The 21,640-nt window shown below is 42.8% G+C and overlaps 2 protein-coding genes and 1 non-coding gene across 18 annotated transcripts in view; 1 reads left to right on the top strand and 2 right to left on the bottom strand.

The window, feature by feature from the left end:
* HENMT1 (HEN methyltransferase 1) overlaps positions 1–2,513 on the bottom strand; it is a 9,649-nt gene extending 7,136 nt beyond the window's left edge. For both annotated transcript variants that reach the window (XM_023757118.1, XM_023757120.1), the window contains exon 1: positions 1,720–2,513. The gene's annotated coding sequence lies outside the window, so the exon portion shown is untranslated. The remainder of the gene's footprint in view (positions 1–1,719) is intronic.
* Positions 2,514–7,858: 5,345 nt separating this feature from the next.
* On the top strand, positions 7,859–16,977 carry PRPF38B (pre-mRNA processing factor 38B). 15 transcript variants are annotated; one of them, XM_023757116.1, is made up of 8 exons: positions 7,859–8,416; positions 11,153–11,221; positions 11,528–11,679; positions 11,759–11,819; positions 13,408–13,461; positions 13,545–13,615; positions 14,206–14,429; positions 14,972–16,977. In XM_023757116.1, the coding sequence occupies exons 7-8, from the start codon at positions 14,239–14,241 to the stop codon at positions 15,822–15,824; spliced, it is 1,044 nt and encodes a 347-aa protein (XP_023612884.1). In that variant the 5' UTR covers positions 7,859–8,416; positions 11,153–11,221; positions 11,528–11,679; positions 11,759–11,819; positions 13,408–13,461; positions 13,545–13,615; positions 14,206–14,238; the 3' UTR covers positions 15,825–16,977. The 15 variants fall into 15 exon arrangements, with proteins under 15 accessions (XP_023612884.1, XP_023612885.1, XP_023612883.1 ...); XM_023757117.1 differs by lacking the exon at positions 13,408–13,461 and adding an exon at positions 9,129–9,181; XM_023757115.1 differs by lacking the exon at positions 13,408–13,461 and adding an exon at positions 9,129–9,181 and having other exon boundaries at positions 11,153–11,231.
* Positions 12,893–13,008, bottom strand: LOC111826783. The gene has a single exon (XR_002830181.1).
* Positions 16,978–21,640: the final 4,663 nt, after the last annotated feature.

The following is a 21,640-nucleotide window of genomic DNA, read 5'->3' as shown; positions in this document are numbered from 1 at the left end:
CTCGCCGCGTGACGTTCCCGCGCCGGCACCGGCGGCTCATGGGCGGTGCGCGCCCTCGTCCTCCGCGCGGCGCCAGCCCCCGCCGCCCCCTCCGCGCTTTGAGGCGTCGGTTTTGGGTCTTAACGGCCGCCCTGGCGCAGGCCCCGCAGCCATTTCCAGCCGCGACTGTTGGACGGGGGCGGCCGCGTCCGCGGGCCCGCGAGCTGTTTGTTGGGTGCGCGGCGCTCCCCCGTGCCCGGCCAAAGCTGCAAACGGCCCCGGACCCCGAGGGGTCCCGAGGCAGCCCGCCACTCGGGTCCCGGGCACAGCCCGGGGGGGCCCTTTCGGGGGAACCCGGGCTGGGTGAAAGTTTGCTGCAATACCGCTGAAACTCGGAAAAAGCTGGCAGCCCCCCAAACTCCAGCGGGCACCTTTCTGCATGTTGGGGGCGCAATTAACTGGTCCCCTAAAGGCGCCACTGTATGCGGCCCTTCTCCCCCTTGCAGAGATGCCGCTTGACACTTTACACATGAGTTACGGCTGTCCTGTCGGCGATGGAAGAGGAGAAGCCACGATGCCGCCTTTGGGGGTGGGGCATGTTTTTAGTCCTATTTTATGTTATTAGTCCTATTTTATTTTTTTAATCTGTTTATTGATAAGGGAGAGAGAGAAACATCAATGATGACAGAAATGCCTCCTGCACGCCCCCCACTGGGGATGGAGCCTGCGACCCCGGCATGTGCCCTGACCAGGAATCAAACCGCGACCTCCTGGTTCATATAGGTGAATGCTCAACCACTGAGCCGCCCTGCGCCGGGCTTATTAGGCCTGTTTTACAAGAGAAAGCTCCTTGGCGGGGCTGCTCAGTTGGGTAGAGAGCGTCGTATAGATACACCAAGGTTTCAGGTTCAATGCCGATCCCTGGTCAGGGCACATACAAGAAGCAACTAATGAATAAGTGGAACAACAAATCGATGTTTTCCTTTCTACCTCCCTTCTCTCTCTCTCTCTCATCAATCAATAAAAGGAATGACATTGACATCCTACAATATGGATGAACCTTGAAGACATTATGCTGAATAAAATAAGCCAGACACAAAAAGGCAAATACTGTATGGGAGTGAGGTGGTAGGGAAAATAATTTTCAGTAGCTCACTTTTGTGGACATGAGATTCTAGTCCTGTTCATTTGTCTTTGAGGTTTTGTTACCTACCTGAAAACTGGACTGGAGCCTGGCGGGGGGAAGTGGAAGAGGGTATAGGGGAGATAGCTGGTGAGGGAGGGAGACTTGGGGTGATGAACACCCTATACAGTGACCAGATGATGTGCTGTGGAATTGTGCACCTGAAACCTGTATAATTTCATCACCCCAAAAATCATTAATAAGGACAAAATTGGACTGGATCCTGAAGTCTAGTTCTCTCCAACATCTAACATTTTTTAAAAATGTATTTTTATTGATTTCAGAGAGGAAGGGGGAGGGGGAGAGAGAGAGAAACATCAATGATGAGAGAGTCTTAATTGACTACCCTCCTGCACACCCCACGCTGGGGCCTGAGCCCTCAATCTGGGCATGTGCCCTGACCTGGAATCCAACCAGTGACCTCCTGGTGCATGGGATGGCGCTCAACCAACTGAGCTATACTGGCTGGGCCACAGTTTAAAATTGTTAAAGAAAAAATTTTAAAGTTAACAGGTGATCTCTACAGGATTCCTGAATCTAGAGAGTTTTTGCCTTACCTGCTAGTTGGCTTGTCTATGAACTTGAATTCTCATATCCAGTTTTCTCTCCAAATGTGCCTATTTCATCATTCTCCTAGTCTCTCATCATTGATGTTTCTATCTCTCCTTCTCCCTTTCTCTCTGAAATCAATAAAAATGCATTTAAGAGGCTGAAAGTCATCCTTGGCTCTATCCTTGACCACACTTGGACATTAACACCTTGACCTCTTCAAGCTGTCAGTTGCATCTCTTCCTTCCTACAGCCAATGCCTTAGCTTACCCTTTGTCGTCTCATTTCTTCATTATACCTACTCTTACCTCCCTCCACCAGATTCTAAGTCACACCGAGATACAGACCATGTTATACATTCTCAGAATGAGTTTCAAGTCAAACTGACCTTACATCCTGATTTGACTATTCCTCTCTAAACTTTGGAAATTTACCCTGAGTGTTGATTCATTCCGTTGAAAATGAGAAATAAGGTAACGCACACTCAGGAAGTATGCATCGTGTACCTCTTGTGGATCAAGTACTGGTTTGAGTGAAAAAAGACAGATAAAGGCCCTTCTATGATTCTAGTCCAGCAAGCGTGTCAGCCAGGCAATAAGTGAACAAAGGTTATCCTATGTCCTATCTTGAGCCTGATGCTCAAAGTAGGATGAAATATTCAGAGAGCTTGGGAGAAAGCAATTGTATTTTGCATATAAAAGTTATCAATATAACCCTGCCCACGTAGCTCAGTTGGTTAGAGCATCGTACTAATAATGTTCAACCCAAGGTTGCAAATTTGATCCCTGGTCAGGGCACATACAAGAATCAACCAATGAGTTCATAAATAGGTGGAACAACAGTCCTAGCCGTTTTGGCTCAGGGGATAGAGCATCGGCCCTCAGACTGAAGAGTCCCAGGTTTGATTCTGGTCAAGGACACCTTGCAGGCTCAATCCTGGCCCTGGTTGGGGCGCATGCAGGAGGCAGCCAAATCGATGTGTCTCTCTCACTTTGATGTTTCTCTCTGTCTCTCCCCCTCCCATTCTCTCTAAAAATCAATGGAAAAATATCCTCGGGTGAGGATTAACAACAACAACAAAAAGATAAGTGGAACAACAAACCGACATTTCTCTCTCATCTCTACATCTCAATCTGTATTTCTATCTCCCTTCTTCTCTAAAATCGATAAATAAAAATTAAAAAATAATAAGAGGAACGAATGTAAACAGTTTGTGGCCAGAGGAAAATTGTGCCTGATTAAGATACACAAATTCTTTGACACTCCTTTTGAGACACGGGGTCTGTGTTTCTTCATCTTTTGAATCTGGGTGGGTTCTGTGATTTCACCAATGAAGTGCCAGTTTCAGGCCCAGGTGTTAAGAGACTGACAGTTTCTACTTCCTGTCTCTTGGAACACCTACTCCTGGAATCTGGATGCTAGGCTGCCAGCCCCACGCATAGGCCCACGTGGAGAGAAGCCAAGTGTGCCCCACCCCACCCCAGGCTGCCAGCACCAACCTGTCTTCCAGCCATGTGAGTGAACCGTCTTGGAAACGAATCCTCCAGACTCAGTTGAGCACTTTAATAACTGCCCGAGGGCCACCGGAGCCACTGCCCACACACCCAGAGCTGGGAGTGGCCGAGAATTTCCTCCTCAGTAGCGCTCTTTTGCTGATGACTGACTGGTATGGGTATATAAAAACCAGTTCCCTTGCCTTACGTTTGGAACAGCAATGGGGTATAATTTATACTCGAGTTCCCCCCGCTGTTATCAGGCTAAAGCCATTATCCAGAGGACTTGATACGAAATTCTGACCCTACTTTTTAAAAAAATATATTTTTATTGATTTCAGAGAGGTAGGGAGAGAGATAGAAACATCAATGATGAGAGAGAATCACTAACAGGCTGCCTCCTGCACACCCCACACTAGGAATGGAGCCTGCAACCCGGGCATGTGCCTTTGACCTGGAATCGAACTGTGACCTCTTGGTTCATAGGTTGATGCTCAACCATCAAGCCACACCAGCTGGGCCGTGACCTCATAATTTAATCCATCATGTCCCTCTAATACAGCGGTTCTCAACCTGTGGGTCGAGACCCCTTTGGGGGTTGAACAACCCTTTCACAGGGGTCGCCTAAGACCATCGGAAAACACATAATTACATATTGTTTTTGTGATTAATCACTATGCTTTAATTATGTTAAATTTGTAACAATGAAATTGGGGGTCACCACAACATGAGGAACTGTATTAAAGGGTCGTGGCATTAGGAAGGTTGAGAACCACTGCTCTAATAGAACTTCTCTAAGAACCCTAAGCACTGAGGTTCACAGAGCTTCAGGTTTGTTGTTGTTTTTACATCTTCACCAAGGATATGTTTATTGATTTTAGAGAGACAGGAAGGGAAAGAAACATCAGTGGAGGGAGGGACATTAATTGGTTGCCTCCCATATGCAGACGGACTGGGGACTGAACCCGCAACCTTTTGATGTACAGGATGACACTCCAACCAACTGAACCAACTGGTGGGGAATTTGCATCTTTTATAATAAAGGATATCTTTTTTTTTTTTTTTTTTTAAATATATTTTATTGATTTTTTACAGAGAGGAAGGGAGAGGGATAGAGAGTTAGAAACATCGATGAGAGAGAAACATTGACCAGCTGCCTCCTGCACATCTCCCACTGGGGATGTGCCCGCAACCAACGTACATGCCCTTGACCGGAATCGAACCCGGGACCCTTCAGTCCGCAGGCCGACGCTCTATCCACTGAGCCAAACCGGTTTCGGCAATAAAGGATATCTTTTATACTTTTCCTTGTGATAAGTGTTGTCCTGAGTTCTGTGAGCTGTGATAGCAAATTATTTAGCCTGATGAGGGGGGTCACAGGAACCCCCGATTTGTATCCAAGTAGGACAGAAGTATGGGTAACCTGGGGACCCACCTCTCATGATTGAGTGTATTCTTGTGGGTAGTCTGAGCCTTTAACATGTGCAGTCTACTAACTCCAAGTTGTTAATGTCAGAATGGAATTAAATGATAGGACATATCCAGGTGGTGTCCAAGGAGTTGGTATGGGGAAAGAAGCCCTCACACATTTGTTGTCAAGTGTTGTGAGTAGAGAAAGTTTTCTTTTAAATATTTAGTACCTGCCAAGTGTCAGTCATTGTGCCTAGTACTGGGAATGATTAGCTGAAAGGTAGCCAGCGGTTCTCAACCTGTGGGTCGCCAACAATGAAAATACATCCTGCATATCAGATATTTATATTACGATTCATAACAGTAGCAAAATTACAGTTATGAAGTAGCAACGAAAATAATTTTATGGTTGGGGGTCACAACATGAGGAACTGTATTAAAGGGTCGTGGCATTAGGAAGGTTGAGAACCTAGAGCAGTGATGGCGAACCTATGACACGCGTGTCAGAGGTGACACGAGAACTCATTTTTTTGGTTGATTTTTCTTTGTTAGATGGCATTTAAATATATAAAATAAATATCAAAAATATGTCTTTGTTTTACTATGGTTGCAAATATCAAAAAATTTCTATATGTGACACGGCACCAGAGTTAAGTTAGGGTTTTTCAAAATGCTGACACGCCAAGCTCAAAAGGTTCGCCATCACTGACCTAGAGCCTCCCTGTGGTGGCCCCAGATGTCAAATAAGCAGACAACTACAGTATATGCAAGCTAGTATGCAAATTGTATGGCTTATTGGTTTTCCCTAGCATCCTTGAAACAAATTTAAGTACTGTAGTAGTAACAGTTACCCAAACACATTACCTGTTCTTTCATGCCTCAGAGCCTTTGCCCAAGCTACCTCTAACTAGACCAGTGGTTCTCAACCTTCTGGCCTTTAAATACAGTTCCTCCTGTTGTGAGCCAACCATAAAATTATTTTCATTGCTACTTCATAACTGTAATGTTGCTACTGTTATGAATCGTAATGTAAATATCTGATATGCAGGATGGTCTTAAGCAACCCCTGTGAAAGGGTCGTTCGACTGCCAAAGGGGTCGCGACCCACAGGTTGAGAACCGCTGAACTAGACTATCCTTTCCTCTTTGCCTAGTAACTCCAAATAATTCTTAAATTTCAACTCATACCTTTGCGATCATAACCAAGGAAGCAGGAGTAGCTTTATCCAATACCCTTGATTATTCAGAACAACCTACCAATCGGGTCGGATTTTTAGTACTTGGTACTTTATACAATGGCTTAAGTTACTCTAGATTCATGGTGGTTTTGAACAATAAAATGTTCAGAACACTAGAACATTTAATTTATTATTTTAGTGACACATGGCAATTATTTTAATTATTTACTCATTTATTCAATCATGAAAACCGACTACATGACTGTTGGCTAGGCTTTTGTTTTTAAGAAAATTGATGGAAAATCAAAGCAATTTAAAAAAATATTTCATTGACTTTAAAGAGAGGGGAAGGGACAGGGGGAAAGAGAAACATCAATGTGAGAGCCCAAAACCGGAATCAAACCAGCAACCTTTTGGTGCAGGGGGCAATGCCCAACCAACTGAGCCACACTGGCCAGGGCTCAAAGCAATTTTTAAGAGAAACAATGAAGTTGGAAGATATAACCTACCTAATTTCAAAACTTGTTATAATGCTACAATAATCCAGATAGTTTGATATTGGTGAAAAGATAAATATAAAGATCAATGGGACAAAATGGAGTCCAGAAATAAACCCATACATGGTGGGTCAAGTGATTTAAAAAACTTTTTTTAAAATATTGATTTTAGAGAAAGGGAGAAACATTTGTCCCACTTATTTATGCATTCATTGCTCGATTCTTGTATGTGCCCTGACCAGGGATGGAACCCACAATCTCGGGGTATCTGGACAAAGTTCTAACTAACTGAGCTAAACGGCCAGGGCCTAAGTCTATGTATTTAGCCAAGAGAAACAAAAACATGTCGGAATAAAGACTAATACACAAATGTTCATAGCAGCTATCATTTGTAATAGCCCAAAATTAGAAACGAAAATGGCCATCAATACATGATTGGATGCACAACTTGTGGTAAAACCATACAATGTAATACTACTCCGTAATACAAACAAATACCACATAACCAGCTTATACAATCAATAAGAATGAATTTCAAAATTATGCTGAGTCAAAGCAGCCAGGCAAAAGAGAACACAGTGTATGATTTCATTTGAAACTCCAGGCTGAAGCTTCAGTGGCCCGATTCCTATCCAGCCATGACTCCCCTCTAAGCACATTTCCTGGCTCTTGCCAACTGGGATGTGGACTCTCGTACAAGCCTTGATCTGCACAACTTGTTTCCATGTTCAGCCTCTTCTCTGCCTATCAGACTGCCCAGTCCATTACCACCTGTAGAAACTCGTGCTTTTTGTAGCCTTCACTCCCGAACACATGCGCCTTCTCTAGGCTGACAGTAGCTTTTGAGAGAAGACAGATTCTGACTCATTTTCACACTTTCCCCCACCTCCTCCCGCCCTCTCTGGCCCCATTTCGGTGCCTCGCCCAATGTTTACCACTCATTCTGCCTCCAAAGAACGTTAAGAACTCGGGGAGAAAGAACCGAAAACGCATCAAACAGAATGCCTGGCGCATCTACCGGGCCCCCCAAGTGTGGTAGCGCTTTCCATGCTTAGCCCGGCCAGACGTTATCTCGATCTAACAGTTTCATAAATTTAGGCGCAAGCAAGACCTCTGCTCGGACGGTACAGCCCGAGGGAGGACAAAAAGGCCCTGCATCGTAATGTCATGGAGGCGTGAGGGCCACCATCCCTTCCAGGGAATCTTAAAACTGTGACCTCGGGAGGCTCCACATACTCCGCAGGCTTTAGGGCCGACTTTGCAAGCACACACACAGTCCTGCGAGCTCTCTCGGTCTCGGTTCCGAGAGCGGAGGCCGGGACCCCCATCCCAACACTACAACATCCGAACCGGACCCGCAAAGCCGCCCTCGGGCTGGCTCCCCAATTCCCAGAGGAAACGCGAGAGTGGGGAACAGGAGGCGCCCGCAGAGACTGGAGCGCGCAGCGAACGCGCGGCGGAAGCCGGGAGAGGCCTGGCCCGCCCACCCCACCCGGGAGCCTCTGATTGGCTGCCGGCGAAGCTTGGAACTCTGGGGCCTGTGGCGTCACATCCGCCGGCCCGCCATCTTGTTCCCAGGGGCAGTTGGCGGAAGAGATCGTGCTCCCCGGCCGCCGGCTCGTCTTCCGCCGGGAGTTCTCGCGGCCCGCGTCTCGGCGTCTCTGCTCTCGACGACCCGGAGCCCATTTGTCGGCGTCCTCGTCGCCCTCCCGTCACCCGGCCGGGGCACAGCGAGGCGGCCCCCTCTCCCGACGGCGTTCCATGGAGTAGGGTCCCGGACCGTTGTCCCGAAGAGCGAGCGAGCTTGGCCCCCTCCCCCCCCTTGTCCCTCCCTCCTTCCTTCCGCCTCATCTTGGCTTACATCAGCCCCGCGCTGACTGGTAACTCTCAGCTCTAGCACCAGGCGGCCGCGGCCGCGGCCCAGCAGCAGCCGCCGTGCGGCGGCGGCGGGGCCACCAAGCCGGCGGTGTCGGGCAAGCAGGGCAACGTGCTGCCGCTGTGGGGCAACGAGAAGACGATGAACCTCAACCCCATGATCTTGACCAACATCCTGTCGTCGCCTTACTTCAAAGTGCAGCTCTACGAGCTCAAGACCTACCACGAGGTGGTGGACGAGATCTACTTCAAGGTACGCAGCGTCTAGGCCCGGGCCGGGGCTGAGTTCGGAGAAGGGCGGACGGACGGACGGACGCTGCCCCCGAGGTCTGAAGATGTGGGGGTCGGGGGAGGGCACGGGCTGGGGGGAACCGGTGGCTAGGAGTCGGCCAGGGAGGGGTCAGACGGGGGCCGCCCTCATTTCCTTCTCGGATGTTTGGGGCCGGGAGAGGCCGCCGCTGTTGACCTCGCGCCCCCCTCCACTCCCCGCGCCTCCTGCCCACCCCTGGGGGGAGTTGGACGAGACGGGTGGGCGGGGAGAGAGCAGGAAACAGCAACGGACGCCTCTCCGGTTCGCAGCTTTAAAACTATTCCTTTTGATGGTGGATCTGCTCGGCGCCAACTTGTTGGTGCTTCTCCCGCTCACCCCGAGCCAAGGGCGTGTATTGACTTCAGTGTTGGCCTCGTGTTGTTGGTATTTACTGTCCAGACAGGGACATGGCCGGGGCGGGGGGCGGGAGGCGGGCGGGGGGAGAGGTGCCGGTGCGAGAGGAGGACGGAAGGCCTGGAAGTGTTCCCAGCAGGAAGGCAGGCGGGAGTGGTCTCGGCTCCCTGTGCGATGGGCTCGTTAGCGGTCTCTGGGCCCTGGGCTTCTGCGGCAGGGTCGGTGCTGGCTTGGCTGCGCTGGGGAGCTCGCCTGGCGCCGCCTCACTGCACTCTTGTCTCAGTTCTTGTTTCGTTAGCAGGATTGACTCAGTCTTGCAGCGAGGCTCGGAGCAGCCCAGGGTCGCAGGTAGAGGTATGCACTATTAATCATGCTCAATCGCCATAAATGCATTTCCCTGGGTTAAATGGACGGCTAATTAGATTATTTTGGCCATTGGTTTTGGTCTTTTCTTTACCAGCTTAGATAGGCTTTCTCCACGTACCTGCAAATGATGTAGCTTGAAAAAAAAAAAATCTTCCGGGCCTCCTAAGGTTATATTTTAAAGAGTATTTGTAATAGCCTTGACAATCTTTCAGTATTTTCGCTAGAGCATCTAATATAATGCAATCTGTTTTGTCTGTTTTGACTCTTAAAACATTTGACAGACCACAGGAAGTATTTTCTGTGAGCTGAACGTATCTGTAGAGGTGTTAATAAAAGTTAAAATTTTAATTCGCTGTTCTGTCCACCTTTTTTCCATTTAAGTGATTAGGTTATTGAAGGCTTCTTTTTAATCATTTGCTTTCGATAGAAAAATCATCTTGAGAATACAGTTTAACTGTGGGTATAAAAAGTGCCCTGGAATTTTGATATCCTTTTGCGAGAGAGAGTATTGTAATACTATCAACTAGGTTCTTTAGGTTTTTTTAAAGGTAAGGTCTTTTTCAGCATGGATACAGTGTTGTGAATATTCAACCCTTAGCTTTATTTACTAGTAAACTTCAAACTGTTGAAAATTGAGTTCCTGCTCTTCTTGTGGCAGGTTCTGTTTAATGTCAGACAAGTGTTAATGTGATAGAAAAAGAGCTTGTTTTCAAATACTGTGTTTTGAAACATGTCAAGATTCTACTAGAAGTTATTTAAATTCAGTTACAAAACTAAAGCCCCACACTTTCTTATCAAGACCTTAGATCAAATGATCATGGAAATGTGTAGGCTTACAATTTTGTAAGTCTGTTTTGTATTGCCTCCACGCTTTGGCTAGCCTTTAAGGAATTGAAACATCTTTTATGCCACAAGCTGGGGGAAGGAGATGAAACAGTGAAGGGCAAGAGCCAGCTGAGCAAAATAGTGTAGTACTTCACATTTACATGCCTGCTTTTCTGTCAGAAGCCACTGAGAGGCTACAATGTAACTAATGTGGGTGGAAATAGTTTTAGAAATACATAGTGAAAGAACAGGGTTTTCTTTTGCCTTTAAGAAACAGTAGGTCTTACCTTCCTAAAGGGCCTTCTTGAGTTCTATCTTTTGTAGAACTACTAATCTTTCTTTGCTATCTTTTAGGTAAAATATGTGGTTTTTATAGGGTGCCCACCTTAGCAAAGATGATACTGAATCTTTGGGTGTACTTAGTGTAATGACTAATCACATTTATTCAATTGAATTGGTTCACATAATTAGGTTGAAAATAAATTATACACTGACCAGCAAGAATGTTCTCTGTAGGTGTGGCTGTAATTTTATCTTTAATTAGGAATGAATGTAATGTCTGATCATGTTTTAAAAACGAATAAAATTCCAAAATTTTGCATCAGAAATAACTTGTTACTGTTCTAGCATACTTTCTTCAAGTCATTTTTCTTTATTTTAATATCACCATAAAGTTGAACTATTAAGGGTATTTTAAAGATTTTTTGAAATAAATACTTAATCATTAATACTTTTTGCTTTAAGTAGGTGTTTACATCCATAATTTTTATTTTTTTTAAGCAACTCATAAAAAGCTATAAAGTTGGTGTGTCAAATATCTTTTATATATGAGACTGGAAATGTTTGGCTCCACGTGCACCAGCTCTCTACAGAGCTAATGGGATTTCTACTCTGTAAAGCTGTGGTTTTGTTAAACCCTAGTAGCTTATTGATGCCCTCTGTTATTATCAAAGCAGTTTTTTAAAGTTGGTTTACATGCTTAACATGTGTAAACAAAATATGTACATCATGTCAAAATACCCAATTCCAGACTTTTGGAAGAGCTGCTCTCTTATCGAATTGGGTTTATTTTAATCATACATGTAAAAAATTTGAAGTATGAATGTTTGTTGTGTTCCTCTTTTCTATTTTCAGGTCACACATGTTGAACCATGGGAGAAAGGAAGCAGGAAGACAGCGGGCCAAACAGGGATGTGCGGAGGGGTAAGTAGAAGTACGTGCATTTTTCAGTTTTTCTGTGGCTTAGAACTAGGTTTATACTTATGTCAGTTACACGCTCAAATGATAATTAGCAAATCTTAGAAGTTTGGGTTTTTTGTTTTGTTTATTTTTTTACTCTAAATTCAAGTGTCCTATGAATGGAATTAGAAGTTACTTTTTTAATGCTCCATTCTTAGTTCTGGATTATATCTTGTTAATAATACCTATCAGGATTAATCAGTTGGTGTTAAGTAACTCCGTTAATTATTTTACTCCTTTTTTTTTTTTTTTTAACTCTTTCCCTAAAAGGTTCGAGGTGTTGGAACAGGAGGAATTGTTTCTACAGCTTTTTGCCTGTTATACAAATTATTTACTCTGAAGTTAACTCGAAAGCAAGTGATGGGTCTCATAACCCACACAGACTCTCCGTATATTAGAGCCCTCGGATTTATGTACATAAGGTAAACATGTATTTATCTACATTTTCATAAGTATCTCATTTTAATTCACGTGAGCCTAATCTGTCTTTTGTAATTCTAGGTACACACAGCCCCCTACAGATCTATGGGATTGGTTTGAGTCCTTCCTTGATGACGAAGAGGTATGTCAACAAGGGTAATAATTAGTTTCTTTTTCTGATTATACTCTCATGTTTTTAATCTTTTATTTATTGGAGGTTTAATGCCTTCTGGAATTTTCAGTGGTTAAATTTATTCACACAAATACTTTAGGAATTAATGTCCTTTTACTAAGACTTGGCTTTTTATATATAATAGGTTAATTTTTCTTAACTTTTATTCATTTTTAAGTTTAAATGTTCTTTGATAAGTATTAAGACTTTTCTCTTTCTAATTATGTTTCTGGTATTGATCTTGACTTGAACAGTCGATAGTGATTTTTTAAGGTGGACCATGCTCAAGATTAAAGTGATAAGACATGCTCGTAGAATACTAATGATAGCTTTTCTCCCCTGAAACTTTTTAGTTCTTACCTTCTAACTTCCAAATATTAATGTTCCCACTTGCATAGAAGCGCAGAAGTGAAAAGCTGGGTGAAACTTAAGTAGGCCAAGAGTTAAGATTTAAGATGACTTGTTCAAGGTGACCAAAATATTTCAGTTCTAGCTTTCTGACTCCTGTTATATATACTATACGTACTTACAAAGCTAGTAACCTTTTTAAAAAATTATTTCAGGTTTTGTTTTCATTATAAATCTAGTTTACCATTCAAGCTTAACAAGACTGAGCTTGTTACATAAGAAAAAAGTTACTTTGGGAAACTTTGTCAGATTTAAATCATAAATGTTTTATTAATATGCTTACATAGTGAAGCCTAAGAGCTCAAAGCAGACTTAACAAAGCTTTATTGTCCACATATCTACCCTTACCACTGCTTTATGTTTTAGTAGTCCTTTTTATTTTATTTGATTATTAGTATATATATATATTTTAAATATTTTTATTGATTTCAGAGAGGAAGGAAGAGGTTGAGAGAGATAGAAACATCAGTGATAAGAGAGAATCATTGATTGGCTGCCTCCTGCACGCCCCCCACTGGGGATCGAGCCCACAACCCAGGCATGTGCCCTTGACCAGAATCGAACCTGGGACCCTGCAGTCCGAAGCTCTATCCACCCACCGAGCCAAGCCGGCTAGGGCAGTATATATTTTTTTAATTGTCCTCGTGCCTTTAAGATCCAGCCTATACTCAGGAAAGCCCTCCTAAACTGAGAGGGAGGTTGCTGTGTGCCCTGCCAGACTTCCCTGTTACAGCTGAGCAGGCCAGGACAAGTCAGTGGTCCTGTTTTTACGGGTTAGCTAAAGAATTTGTTAAATTAAAGGATAGGTGTAATAGAAATCTTTCTAGTGTTATACACACCTAAAAAATTCTCTCATAGAAACATGGAAAAATTTTGCCTGCATTTTTTTGGGGCCTGTTTACGGTGTGGTTCAGTATCTCAGAAGAAGCAAAAGGTGTGTGTTAGGTGATAAACCACAATCTTTAAACTATTTGTCTTTTTAGATGAGATTTTTTTAGGCTGAAACACTTTATATTTAAAAAGCATGTGCCTTTTCATAATTGGTATTATATTAGGTATGTTTCTGAATTCTTCTGTGTAATCTGTTTTTTTATTGTGTTTACAAATCTGAGGATCTCTATTTAAGCTAACTTATTGTTTTCTTCCTTAGATATCTGCAGCGATTATATTTGGAAATACTGTATATCTGAACACTTAAATGTGTGTGAGTGCAAGCAGTTTTACCTGTAGCTCTTGTTTTCCTGTTTAGATAACAAATCTCACTTTCCTTGTGTGCTTGCACTATAGGTTTGGGACTGACAATAGCTGACTAACATGTCCTGAGCTGTGAGAGGGCATAGCAAGAAGGCCTTCATGCGGTAATGACCCTTTTCAGAGACAATGGTCATCATGGATTATGCGTTTCCAATTATTTGTTCATTTATTTATTTTCTACATGACTAAATTAGAAACCTCACTGCTTCATGGCAGTTGGTTTGCTATTGCTTCCAGTTTGACTAGGGCTTCATTTTATATTAGGGCTGTCGAAAAATAGTCTTTAGACAGGACCTGTCTGAATAGTTCATATGTAGCTAGGTCACAGCACCAGGAATGATGTGTGCAAACATTTCCACAGAAGCAATGTATACTTAGAAGGTATGTGGAATGCAATTTTAAGTTGATTATTCCACATAGCTAAGTAATATAAGGGACTGTTTGATGTTCTTACTGAGCTCCGTTCTCTCTCTGCCCAGGAGGCTGCAGGCTTTGTTCGTACCTGCATGCACACACTAAGCCCGAGTATTTCTCTATCATTCATTACCAGAATAGAAGGGTACACATTGAAATTGTCCTGTTAGAATTTTTTTTTTTGTATTTGAGATTCCAAAGATGGTAATTTTTTAATAGTATTTATAAACATGTTGAAATAATTTTTTTGACGGCTAGGGTATCTTTTGTGTTTCTGTAGGACCTAGATGTGAAGGCTGGCGGAGGCTGTGTAATGACCATTGGAGAAATGCTGCGGTCTTTTCTCACAAAACTGGAGTGGTTTTCTACCTTGTTTCCAAGAATTCCAGTTCCAGTTCAGAAGAATATCGATCAACAGATTAAAACCCGGCCGAGGAAAATCAAGAAAGATGGGAAGGAGGGCGCTGAGGAAATAGACAGACATGTTGAACGCAGGCGTTCAAGGTAATTAACTCTTGAATTAAGCTTATTTTAAAATGTGGTTTATACAAAGGTCCTTGAAACCAGTGGCAAGTTCTGTTTATAGTGTTCATTTTATGAGTTTGTCAATTTTCCTCCCGAAAGGTCATTTTCTGCCTTTCATGCCATCTTCAGCAAAATCTTGTATCTGTAAATGTGACCAAGCAAGTTTTTTGCTTTAATCATTCTTTTTTTAAAATATATTTTATTGATTTTTTACAGAGAGGAAGGGAGAGGGATAGAGAGTTAGAAACATCGATGAGAGAGAAACATCAATCAGCTGCCTCCTGCACACTCCCTACTGGGGATGTGCCCGCAACCAAGGTACATGCTCTTGACCGGAATCGAACCTGGGACCCTTGAGTCCACAGGCTGACGCTCTATCCACTGAGCCAAACCGGTTAGGGCTAATCATTCTTGATATGTTCATGTAAGCTAGGGATTTAATAACACTGGTGTACGTTAATTTTTTTTATAATATGTTTAATTCAGATTTTTTTCTCTCCTCCCTCTTTCTTAAATATTAGGTCTCCAAGGAGATCACTAAGCCCACGGAGGTCCCCAAGAAGATCAAGAAGTCGAAGCCATCATCGGGAGGGCCATGGGTGTTCTAGTTTTGACCGAGAATTAGAAAGAGAGAAAGAACGCCAGCGTCTAGAGCGTGAAGCCAAAGAAAGAGAGAAAGAAAGGCGAAGATCCCGGAGTATTGATCGGGGCTTAGATCGCAGGCACAGCAGGAGTAGGGAAAGGCATAGAAGTCGGAGTCGGAGTCGTGATAGGAAAGGAGACAGAAGGGACAGGGATCGGGAAAGAGAAAAAGAAAATGAGAGGGGTAGAAGGCGCGATCGTGACTATGACAAGGAAAGAGGCAATGACCGAGAAAAGGAGCGAGAGAGATCAAGAGAACGGTCCAAGGAGCGGAGAAGTAGGGGCGAGGTGGAAGAAAAAAAACATAAAGAAGACAAAGATGATAGGCGGCACAGGGACGACAAAAAAGATTCCAAAAAAGAGAAAAAACACAGTAGAAGCAGAAGCAGAGAAAGGAAGCATAGAAGTAGGAGTAGAAGTAGGAATGCAGGGAAACGGAGTAGAAGCAGGAGCAAGGAGAAATCCAGTAAGCACAAGAGCGAAAGCAAGGAGAAGTCAAATAAACGAAGTCGGAGTGGCAGTCAAGGAAGAACTGACAGTGCTGAAAAAAGAAAACGGGAGCGGAGCCCCAGCAAAGATAAATCTAGAAAGCGTAGCGGCAGCAAAGAACGTGCCCACAAACGGGATCACAGTGATAGCAAGGACCAGTCTGACAAACACGATCAGCGAAGGAGCCAAAGCGCAGAACCAGAGAGCCAAGAAAATCCACAAAACAAAGACGAGACTGTGTGAACATGCTTTGTGAAAGTGGATCACATTGAATCCTATAAATCTTTGATTAAATCTGCTTTTTCCCCTCCCGAGTTGAGATTGTTGCGGTAGTGCGTACTCTTCAAGCTCCCGTAGGCTGCATTTTCATTTCCTCTTTTGTGTAGGGAAGTGCCTTTGTAATCCCATTTATTGCATTGATGTTTTCACCCAATTGTTGAGTTTGATACATGATGCACAGATTGTTCTTGCATTTTTACCGTTTAGTTTTTGAAATGTACAGTCTGTACATATGTCCTGAAAATGTTTTAATTTCTTTGGCATGGTTGCCATGTTGGTTAAATTTGTATAAGGCAATAAACTGCCACTAATTCTATTTTTGTTTGTAGGTGTGGGATTATGGTTTGTGTACTGAAGTTTAGCATGGCTGTGCTTTTCGTAATAGAATGCTAAAGACTTTGACAATGGATCTTGGATGTTTGTTATAGGAAAATGCTTTCGATGTACATGAAGGCAGCAGTTGTAGGATTAACATTCTTGTCCACTGTATATTATCTTGGAAGACTCTTGTTAATATGTTATACTTAATATTCTCCACAGTTAACTTTAGAGAGAATTTATGAGTAGTTTCTGATACAGAGGTTTAAATTAGGCTGTGATGTGATCAAAAGTCCTTTTAGCATTCTACCTCAAAGGGACACTGTTAGTATGCCTAAAATTTATTCACGTAGTTTTTTTAATTGAAAAAATACATGACATGTATCTTTTTTTAATTTCTCAGATTTTAAAGTACTATATTAAAGGGAAAAAAATGTCTAAAGCCCAGCATTCTTGCAGCAACCCTATACTAACATGAAATTGGGAGAGGGTGGGGCAGATGAGTAGAGAACTAGATTCAAGCCTCAAGCTTCCAAAGCATTTTTATAAATGGAAAATACTTAAATTATAAAACAGCTTGATATAGTGTCCTTTTTTTAAAATTCAAAACTTTTTTATTGATAATGAAGATTGCTGTTTGAGTTTTTAAACTTAATGTAGAACAGAGAAGTATTAAAAGTAATGCTATGCTGCATTATTTAAGATTATTGGCAAATTATTTGATAGATTGTTCTAATGACTTGTATTCTGATTACAGAGAAGGATCATGAGTGTGGAATAAATACTGGATTAAATCCTTTTTCCTGGGTGTTGACTTTTCCCCTATGTGTTGCTATCTTTTAAAAAGTATTTTTGTGGAAATGGGTGAAATGTTGGTAGAGTCACACTGTGTAGAGGTAGAATTGGACATAGGTCAATACTCTGTAATCCTTACTAGAGTTCTTAATGGCAGTTCCCTTTGTTCAAGGGTGTTGTATTACTGGATTGTTCTTTGGATTGGGTGATTACTCAGTTTCATATCAAAGGTGCTTATCGAGGTACTTTGTACTTGGATTACATAATTGGACTTAAAAGAATTTTTATAAGTTGACTCATTTAATTTTTTTTTAGAGCAGAGAAACAAGCTCAAAGTGATTTGTTCAGTCAGTGCCAGGACTAACATGAGTGTTCCTGAAATCATACCGTATTAACATTTATTTGATCTCGCCTTTTATTGGCCAACTGATGGGCACTCAGAAGCCACCTGGCAAAATTGTTAAATGGAGCAAACAAGTATATTTGAAGAGCCAGCCCTTTATATGTGGGCTTAACATTTGTACCTACCTAACTCCAGAAAAATCTCATTAAATGAAGAAATTTCTCTATGAAAATGCTATGCCTTTTTTTTTTTTGAAGAGAAGATTGTCATCTTAAATTTTAGAGATCGAGTTGCCACGACACAAATTAGAAGACTGCTCTTGAGTAATGAAAAGCAGTAGATACATCACATGGAAAATATTTTTGGTATACCCAAATTAAAGGTGCTACTTCTTGGAATATAGTTCTACCTGAAATGTTAATTCAGTGGTGTATTTTAAGTAAAATGAAAAGGATTTACTTCAAATGGAGGTGAAAATTTCTATCAAGCTGCATTTGATTTCCTGTGACATTTAAAGTTAAGTTTGCTTTTGAGGAACATTTTGATAGAACATGCCATAATACTAGTTAATATCGAGTATATTCAGGATTAATTCTTCCGACACAAGAAAACTTGGGAAAGTTTTTGATAGAGTTTAATATAACTAGCAGCCTCCATCCAGTTTCTCAACTTACTGAAATGGTTTCACACTTATATTTATCATACTTTTCATCTGTTTTCTAATGTTCAGTTTATAATTAAATAATATGCATGGGCTAGTTTAGTATCAATCTTGAGATTTTAATAGAAAATGTCCATATAAATGCTCAACTAATCTTAGTTAAATTTAGTTACTTAGTTCTTAACCTTTGAGTTATGGGTCCCTTTTTAGGAATCTAATGAAAGCTACAGATCATGTCTAGAAAAATAAAAGGGCTCGCCCTGGCTGGATAGCTCAATTGGTTAGGGTGTTGTCCGGATAGGCCACGGTTGGGGTTTGATTCCTGGTCAGGGACTTACAAGCAGCAACCAATGAATGCATGAGATGAAGCAACAAATCAAAACTATGTAAAACAAAAGGGCTCAAATTTGCACAGAATTTCAAAAGGACTAAACTTGGGCTTTTATGCTACTTACTGATTTTTACCAACCTATGATTAGGTGTCCATTAGGAATGAATAGCAAGTTACTGGGAGAATTGCAAGACAATAAAAGTTTGGGTTTGGGGAAGGGGGGTGAGGGGAGTTTAAAAATGAAATTAGAACAAAAAGATAATAGTATTCACTTATTTCCCTTCTGCAAAAGAGTTTCCTTTGTGAATATAAGTAGATGATTTGAACATTGAGATGAGGCCCAGACATTGGCAGATTGTAAGTTTTTTTTAAACTGATTCCAATGTGTGATCTTGACTATACTCTGACCAGTTCCCTGGTTACATTGGCCAACTGATGAGCTTAAACTTGGTTTAGGTCCAATCTGATTCGGTCGTAACTTCTGAATTCCTCCTTGAATGACTGACCCAATTACAGGACTTCTTCAGTAGAGCTGATTTTATGGGGAAGGAAACATTTTTCCCCAGCAGTTTTGGCCTCTGAAATCCCTCCATTCCATTCTAAGAGCCACCAGCTTTTTGCCTTCTGAAGAGGTGTTTTTCATTTTAGGATCACTGGCTGTCAACATTTGTTACTGTGGGAACATGACAGCGTGAATACAATCAACTGAAAAAAATACCAGCATCATAGCTGACTTCAAACCCATTGTTCTGTTCCTCAACTTTGATTGTTGAGATTACATATCTGTGACATAATCATGATCCGTAATGTAATGCACTGGCGAAGTGTTCAGGTTGGGTGGGGGTGTGGGGCCGGGTGTCTTAACCTATTGCAAACATGAGTTCTACCTATTCAAGGTAAACCACTGGCCTCCGCTCCCAAGTCCACCTTCATTACTCTACATTGTGCTGCTGGAGCTGAGCCCTTACTATTTCTCTTGCCTGCTGGCACAGTACCGCACTGGTCAGTAGAGGATGCAGAAGCAAACCGCTGCCCGGTTCTGGTGAGGCTGTCTAATTCTGAAGTGCATAGGACCTTGGCCTGTCTAGTGGTGCCTCACGGGAGGCTGTTTCCCAGCAAGTCTTTCTGGTGCTTCCTAGTAAGTTCAATGGCACCCCTGTGGGTGGCCTCCTAAGGAGTTTTGTTGACACCCCTTCCTCTCTAGCCCCACACTCCAGCACCTCAGTAAAGAGTGGGTCACCGCCACGCCCTCTCCAACAAAGTGCATGGGAGTCTCGCAAGGGAATCTCTTCCAAAGTTGTTCCTCCTCGGGTCCTCGGCCTACAGGTGGTGGCTGCTCCTGTAGCCACTATTCCTGTATTCTTAGGTGCCAGAGGCCGGTCCATCCTTGTTGCTTGACACAGTCGCTGCAGGGAAGAAACATCTGCACAGCATATGTTTCAAGGGACCTGGCGTATACAGCATACTGTTCTTAATATGTTTGCTCCCCCTTTTTTAGCGCTATGTGTTATAACCAGAACCACCTCCCTGAGAAAGGTTGTTTCCCCAGGTGGGGATTTTTCCCTGGAGTTAGGGATGAACAGGACTAAGAGAATAAATCAGTAAAACCCCCTAGTGTTACAGAAATACCATGTACTACTTATGAAGAACTTGGACTAAGACTGTTGGCAATAAATTTGGGACTTGTTGGGCCCGCATCCCCAGGGGTCTGCCCACCAGGGAAAGCACCAAAGCCTATACCCCTGGAGACCCACCGGCACAGGGCAGTCCCAGGGAAGGCAAGCAGCGGGGCTGGGAGGACATAACCTTTACTGGGTAGGATAATCTCCAGTCACTTCCTTGTAGCTTATCAGTAGAGCAGTAGAATAGTGACCTTGGAATAGCCCTTATAATGGAACACAGAGATTAACCTAGACAAGATTAAAATCAACAGAACTAGATAGAGACAGGATTTTTGGCAAAGGTCAGAAAAGAAACTATGGAAATGAAACAAGGAACTGTAGAAGGTTACCCAAAGCATACCATAATGTGATTATAGAGGCATGCTTAGAGGATCAAATGGTATAAATACAGATGTAACAGGACAAAAAGAGAACCTGGCTCTGCTGATCAACTGAACGCTGTCTCCGTGTCATTCCTTCTTCGCCGACTACGTCCACACCTTTGGGAACCCCTGGACCCGCTGGGGCAGGACCCCGACACTTAGGCATTCTCTTTACCCTTAGTAATTAATCCTCTGTTACTGATTAGTAATTCTTTACATCAAAGTTTCCCTGTTCCAATTACTGTTTTTTGTCTCCTGAATGGCCCCTGGCTGTTACAGTGGATTAAGATACCAGTCACAAGGGTGCCCCTCCATAGGCTGGTTGATAACCCCTTCTGTAGTTTAGTATAAAGGGCTCAACCAGACAGGTTGAGAATGATGTAAGCGAATCAGACTGGCTCCTAGAATTTTGCCTGACAACTAAGTAAAAATTGTCCAGTCCTCAAAACAATGGGCAAGACTTGGATAGTTGACGTTTGAGGATGCCCATTCTCTCTTCATTTTCTTTTTTCTTTTTATGATGGTCTGTATTTCTCTTTGGAATCCACAAGTCTAACTGGATTCTTTTACTATAGTCGTCAGGGATTCCTGATCAGGGGAGGTCTTCCTGACATTTTCTTGAAACTTCACGCTTATCTATCTGTGCTCAGCACCGGTAAGGAAATGTCATCTACTTGACTGGACTTGGCAAAGAAGTGGAAAAACACATTTTAGATACAATTGCTTTTCCTTGCTGGGATGGTGTGTCCAAGGGCAGAGGTCCCGTCTGGGTGTGGTGGGAGAATGGAGTGTGAATTAGGGCCACCATCCATCTCCTAGTGTCCAGTCTTCCTGTACAGTCAGCCTTACCCCATGTTCCTTCTACATCGCTAAACAACTCCATTCCCCCTACAATGGCTACTTTAAATCTTTGCTAGTTTCTTAGCTCATTCTCACTTCACATACTGAGACTATCAGGTAAAAAGTCCCTCAACTTGCTGCCTTCTCTCTGCTATGATAGCTGGAGCTTTATCTTGGACAAATAAGAAAGGGCAGATGCCTGGCCGGTGTGGCTCAGTGGTTGAGCATTCAATTCCCAGTCAAGGGCACATGCCTTGTTGCAGGCTTGATCCCTAGTAGGGGGTATGCAGGAGGCAGCCAGCTGATCAATGATTCTCTCATCTTTAATGTTTCTATCTCTCCCTCTCCCTTCCTCTCTGAAATAAAACAATAAATTAAAAAAAAAAAAAGGCAGACTAGGAAATTGGAAAGGAGCCTGGGTCTTTGAGGACTCCTTGGAAAAGAGTGG

This window comes from Myotis lucifugus, unplaced genomic scaffold (genome assembly GCF_000147115.1).
Source record: "Myotis lucifugus unplaced genomic scaffold, Myoluc2.0 scaffold_101, whole genome shotgun sequence".
In the NCBI taxonomy this organism is placed as follows: domain Eukaryota; kingdom Metazoa; phylum Chordata; class Mammalia; order Chiroptera; family Vespertilionidae; genus Myotis; species Myotis lucifugus.
The sequence above is the reverse complement of the archived record's forward strand: the minus strand, read 5'-3'. Positions and strand labels throughout refer to the sequence as shown.